Source organism: Acyrthosiphon pisum, chromosome A1, assembly GCF_005508785.2.
Source record: "Acyrthosiphon pisum isolate AL4f chromosome A1, pea_aphid_22Mar2018_4r6ur, whole genome shotgun sequence".
Taxonomy (NCBI): Eukaryota; Metazoa; Arthropoda; class Insecta; order Hemiptera; family Aphididae; genus Acyrthosiphon; species Acyrthosiphon pisum.
The window spans coordinates 144,747,313-144,754,166 of NC_042494.1; the positions used below are offsets into that span (position 1 = coordinate 144,747,313).

Consider the following 6,854-nt stretch of genomic DNA (forward strand, 5'->3'; position numbering starts at 1 on the left):
TTATGACTATCTGCAGCGTAAGGGTTTTCATTCCGTACAAACGTCATGGACAGGATAGATTCGGCGTACCATACGTTCGTTATGTTATTATTATTTTATCACGTCGTTATATCTCGTTATATATCGTCGTTATTTGGAAACGTATAATATTACACAATATATTGTTATAATCGACGGGGTAAATATTCTATTCACGTGTCAAAAGTCTGATGCAGGTGTACAACTGGCCTGTACATACTATATTGTATGATATATATTTCATAAATATATAATAGCGACCAATGAGAGTACAACTTACGGTTTCATGCGTTTGAGTTATCGAATATCAAGAAGAAAATCAATTTATTTTACGCTGCAGATACGACTGCAGTGGCTGGTAATATTATATTATGTACATTGTATCTTTATATATTATTACGTTTAAGACTTGGATACTATACGTATAGGTAGTAGACTAGTAGGTATAATGTATAGGTACATAGTTTATATATGAATAGTATTACAAATGCCAGTATTTAGATTTGAAAACTATAGATTCATTGTTTTTATAACTATTATTCATTATACGTTGGACATATGAAATACTTTCTGAATAATAAAATAATTATAAATCCGTAGATACTTTGAATTTTTACCAAAACAAATATTTAAATTCCATTTCCCCTGCATGAAAACATTTTCAAAATATTTTGACACATTTTTACCCCCTGATCTCGTATGAGATTTTTGATTTTTTTTTTTAACGAATGTCAATAATTTTATTTTTGCATAAAAAAATAAGTTGAGCATAAATCCACAGAGTGTCTGAACTCTGAAGGTATCTATATTATATGATTAACCATATCTTTTGGACGTGATCCAGTTCGGGAAAACTGAGGATCGTTCATAACCAGGCTTATTATTTAGTATTTTCTTAATTATTTTGGACGTAAATTGTACCCAAACAACCATTAAATTTAAATATTTTCGTTTATAAATTAGCGATATCTCACCCAAGTAGCGGACCAAATCAAAGTATGTTTTGCCATAATATTCGTCATTGAAAAAAAAAATTTGTGTATTGCAAAAATGAGTTTCGAGTAGTTTTTGACTTAAAATACTTATATTATGTAACTTTGTGTTAAAATAATATTTAAAAAAAGTTACAAGGTTACAAGTTGGTCACTGTATAATGGATTGTATTAAATTTGAATTCAATGATATGATATCATTGTATACGAAAAACGATTCTGAGCGGACACGGTTTGTCAGTCTAGATATTTTACTATAACCTGTGAGTTGAATTAATACTATAAATTTCAACGAAATAACTTAAATCATCATTTTTATTTTTATTTTTATTTTTTTCTATAGTGATGAACAAAGTGTTAGAAATTAAAATCCCATTTTTAGCGGTTTTTTGTAATTTGTCGGTAGCTTTTCCTGTTTCATTAAATAAATATTGAGAAAATCGAAAAATGATCTCTGTAAAGTACTATCTTGATCCAATTTGCTGAAAGGTAAGATACGAAAAATCCTTCTGATAAAAATTTTGTATACAGCATAAAAAAAAAAATAAACACCATTGTAAAACCAATAGAATAGAATGCATTCTAAAATGATGTTATTTTTTATTCTACATTTTATTTTCATCAAAATAAAATGTGTCGAAGCGTTGAACTGCTTTAAGAGCACTAAGCTGTATAATAGTTGTATAGCCGAACTGCGTCAACGTGTATCGAAAATTGTCAGTGAGAGTACACGTCTACTAAAAATGTATAGGAAGAAAACTGTAGTTTTCGGCACATCGTAGTTTTCTATAAGTATTTGCTTCAACATAAAATATTATTGATAGTATAAACATACCTACACATTTTCGTTTGTATATTGAAAACAATTGCAGAATATAGTACGTACGCGTAATGATAATAGTTATTATTCGTTGACGTCCGTCATGACAAAATTGTCACAAAGAGAAAACTATTCTGTACCTATATTAAACTATTTGTATGGGTTAGCGCAAAAGCGTTTCGAACCACGATTTAAGTGTTTTTAAATGTATTATAATATCGTATAGGTATCTCTAGTGTATACAATTTTATTATGTGCACTTGTAGAGAAATCTGAACGGTTGAGAACATTACGCGGAAGACATTTAAGTGTTGTCCCGTCAATCCGTCGTAAGCGATATTCGCAAACCGCAATTATAATTGTATTAAATACGGTTCGATATAATATACCTTTTAGTACATATTTTATTTATAGGACCACGCACTGCATAGGACCAAGCCATTTTTACAGCGATCGTCAGACGAACCTGAAGCCGTCATCGTAGAACTGCACCAGACAACAAGAAACAAATATGTTTTCCACAAAATTTTTAATCGCGTTCGCGCTTTACAGTCTGGTCTTGGACACCGCTTCGGGAAAACCGTTTGCTGGTAAGTGTTTTCGGTCGTGAAATAAACTACCTATAAGTATATCGTTAATTAAAACTAAAATTTGACCTAAATTAATACGAACATTCAGTGTATTTAATTATTTATAATAATATTGTGTATACGATTTCACTATATCCCTATTTCAGAAGGACTGATTGCGTGCAAGAGAAGCGACCCGAAATTGGACGAATGTCTGTTGAACATCCTTAGACAGACTAAACCTCAGCTCATGCAAGGTAAGTGGGGAAAAAAATACGTAGTTATTATGTTTATGTATTTTTTTTTTTTTGAGCATCTATAACTACCCTTGGTATAGCGTGGTAACGTTGCAGCGACATTGCGACAACTATGTGTAACAATAAATTGGAATCCCCATTCCAGTCTGGTTAAACTTCCAGTAACTTAAGCCATATATTTTTGTTGGACTTGTCGAAATTCCTTGAGAGGACGATATCCATGCGTTTGAAACAGCAAATATTTATAATAGGTCAATTCTCTCTAATAACAAAACTAATAGAACACTATTGAAACTTGTGAACGTAAATTGTCTGTGTCTTATACGTGTTTAACTGTGTAAGACATGGGTAACGTCCTCTCAACCCAATGTTTTGGTTAAATTGCTTATAGGCTCAGACGTACGATTATTATTTGCAGGTAACCCGGAACTGAATCTACCGCCATTGGACCCTGTACACATCCCCAAGGTTTCGGTGTACAAGAACTTGCAAGACATCCGGGTGACTGGACAGCTATCCAACTTGACGGCTAAAGGCGCCAGTTTGATTACTTTCAAATCGTTAAAGTTCGTATATAAATAAATATAAATATGTATACCTAACTATGGAAGGTGTGCAGATCAGCAGCATAACACAATACATATTATGGTAGTATAGTAGGATATCGACTATACAGATAATGGGTGCTAATATTAATTAATGTATCGATTCTTTGATAATGTACCATCGATATAAAACCTTCATCTAGATTCCGATATCCCAATGATATTTCAATAATAGCGTAGGTACCTATACATTTTCTCCGCATCATCGCTATTATACAAGGCTAGGCATTAACGAGTTAAAAAGTTAAAGTTAAGTTTATTTTATTTTGACTTTTTAACTTAACTAGTTACTTTTGGATTTCATTAACTTAACTGTTAACTTACTTATTTTCTTTTTTAAATTAACGTAAAATTAACAAATTAATTTTTCATTTTGAGAAGTAAGTTAAGTTTATTTGTTTTGGTTTTAATTTAATTATATTTCAATATTTCAGTCTATTTCGTTTTCATATCAAAAAATATTTATCGTGAATTTTTCAAGTTAAAAATTTATATTATTTGAATCTAACTTATATGGAAGTACTGTATAAAATATAAACACTATAGTCTACAATTTAGTTTTGGGTTGGAAAAAAATTAATTACGCGAACGTTGTATAAGCAAATTAACTTTTTTTTAACTTAATAAAAAGTTAACAAAAATTGTGTATTAGCTTTTAACTTAACTGAGTTAAAAAAAATCATTAACTTGCCCAGCCTTGCTATTATATTATATTGCATACAAATATCTCGTTTTCACATTTGTATTATGTATACTATATAGGTACACATGATGAATATATATTTATTATATGGCAAGTTTCCATGTATATTTCCACACGACACAATAATAAAAAATTATTTGTGCCTCTAATGAAGGAGGCACCTATTATGTACCTATTATGTAATTGTTTTTTAAAGAGTACGACCTATGTGTATTATATAGTACCGAACACCAAACATTTTGGTATCATTAATTTCTGTACAACCAGCATGAAATTATAATCCATTTTCGTTGTTTTCGTGTACCACAGAGTAAATTTGAAAGCAAATACGTGGGACATGGTCATAGCGATTCCCCTCGTCACGTTCGTCACGGACTTCGATCTGAACGTCACGTTAAAAGTTATTCCCATGTCCGTCTTCGGAAATGGACTGTGTGACGGAAAAATCAGTGAGTTTTTGATTATTATTATTTATTTTTTATTATCAGAACCATGTTTGCGGTAACTAAAGCCATTGGACGTAATATTTTATACACTTATTTTAAATAATATAATTTGATGTACATCGCATGAAGAATCATTACATTATAAAGTTTTATATAAATTACATAATGAATGTACCTATACAATATTATATTGTATTTGTAAATCTTTGAAAATCGTTGTTTGTATTGTGTTGGTATAGATCAATTAAGTACCTACTTAATATGTAAAATCGACATTACGCTATGCACGCTATATTTACCTATAAACCTATTTTCAGTAATCAAGAAATTGTTTAAATATAATTTACACTATGTGTCCAAAAAACGTTTAATGTATTCGCAATAACAGTTATCACTGCCTATAATATGGTGCCATGTGTATATAACTTATTTTACGTTTTTAGGTCACAGCATTGTTCGATTTCACGCCAACACCGAAGTAAAAGACGGTAAATTGAAGTTGAACGATATAAAAATCAACCTGAACCTCGGCGACGTGGAAGTGCACATCATCAAATCGCAAAACCCAGCATTAGGTGAGTCCGCGATTTAACTTATAATGATTACATCGCCAGTGTTTCACGTAGGTCGATACCGAACCTATACCGTGTGTCCACAAAATCAGGGTACGCCCTGTAACTCAGTTATTTATATAGTTATAATATAATATTTTACTAATTCCTCAGTATATATTTTTGAATTATGTTTGCGGGATATGACACTTAACTATATTAACTTATTAACTATTTCTGTGTACTCCGTACTCGTGAACACAAACGGTATATTATACAGTCTCGCACAACGTACATAATATAACGTATTAATATAATTATTATAATATTGAGTACGTCTTGTTGTTCTCCGATTGACGGTCAATGCCCTTAATCGTGCACTTTACTGCATCTTATCACTTGTATATAGGCTACGACAATAATCGCAGCAGTGCACATAATATAATGATATTATTATATTATGTTTCTATAAAGAATATGTGCGCGTACAAAGTATATTTACTTTACTTTTAGATAATTGTGTACGTCTAGTCAATAAAATAATATTTAAACGGCTAATGGTTCGTTTCCGCGCGCACTACGGTTAAATGGCGTATACATTAGATAAAAATATTTGATGTGCATTTATAGCGTTAATAGGTATATTATACTAATATAGTATATACAGACTAAATTACTTAAAACGAATTATCAGTGATTTCCGAGGAACGGTGAAAATATTAAAACGTTACCTACTAATATATCGTTCTCGTAAAAATGCATTTATTTATGTATTTACATAGAAAACTGGTTATTTCAAAATAATGTTGATATACGATATAATATGTACCCGTTTATATTTAAATATTTGCACAACATTATAGTATAGGTACAAATAGGTACCTAAAAATTATATTCTTTATTACATTTCACAATAATTATAAGTAAAAAAATCTTATAAGATTTGCAGTAACTATATAGACAAAAATCAATGTTTACATCTTAAGATAGATTTTAATATTATGGTTTACAAAGTAAAATAAAAAAAAACGAATATTGTTCCTCGTGACAACATTTGTAAAAATATATATTATATGAAATCAAAATTAAAAATCCATTTTCATTGAAATGTATTGTAAATATAAGTTACCTATTTAAACTATTATTCATATACTTAAACACAAGTATTTATTTCTAATTGTAGTGGGTATGAAATTGTCATGTAAACTGATATTATATAGTGATTAGTGCGGTATAGACGAAATAACAGTACCTACCTATATTATATTATAATATGATTAATAAACATTTAATATGAACCGTGTTTGTATATTTTCTGGGTTAGTCGTCTCGACAATGTATTGTAATAAGATATAGGTATATCATATATTATACCACGTAGCCACATAGGTAAGTACTGCATTAGTGCGCTTTATATTTTAAATGAATATAATATGCTGCAAATATAAATTATGCGTTCAGCCTGTTTGTATACTCGTCGTCGATACATTTTTTCCATATACATATTTTTGATATATTATGTATAATTATTAATTTTGGAAATGTATAAAATAGCCCGAACTTTCAAGATTTTTAAGTTAATTTAAATCTAAAAAAAATAAAACTAATCTATTTATTTTCTGAGAGTTGTAACTCAGTTTAATCGTCATTGAATGAATTAAAAATTCAGACATATAATAGCCATATAGGGTTTTGCTGCACTTATATGCATCTTAGTCAGGGTTGGCACGAAAAAGCCCACCCCGAAAAAACCCGGGCTGCTTTTCTGGGTTAAACCCACTAATTTTTTTTGAAAAAACCCATAAAACCCGGGTTACTTTTCTGGATAAAATAGAAGTTCACTTTTATTTTTTTTTATTTTTTTTAACCTTGTGTTAATTTTCAGAAAAAAAT

The 6,854-nt window shown here is 29.8% G+C and overlaps 1 protein-coding gene across 1 annotated transcript in view; it reads left to right on the forward strand.

The window, feature by feature from the left end:
- Positions 1-2,223: 2,223 nt before the first annotated feature.
- LOC100573990 overlaps positions 2,224-6,854 on the forward strand; it is a 6,635-nt gene continuing 2,004 nt past the window's right edge. The window contains exons 1-5 of the mRNA XM_003241288.4: positions 2,224-2,420; positions 2,567-2,656; positions 3,075-3,222; positions 4,274-4,413; positions 4,854-4,985. Coding sequence (XP_003241336.1) covers positions 2,342-2,420; positions 2,567-2,656; positions 3,075-3,222; positions 4,274-4,413; positions 4,854-4,985 — 589 coding nt within the window. The 5' untranslated portion in view covers positions 2,224-2,341. The remainder of the gene's footprint in view (positions 2,421-2,566; positions 2,657-3,074; positions 3,223-4,273; positions 4,414-4,853; positions 4,986-6,854) is intronic.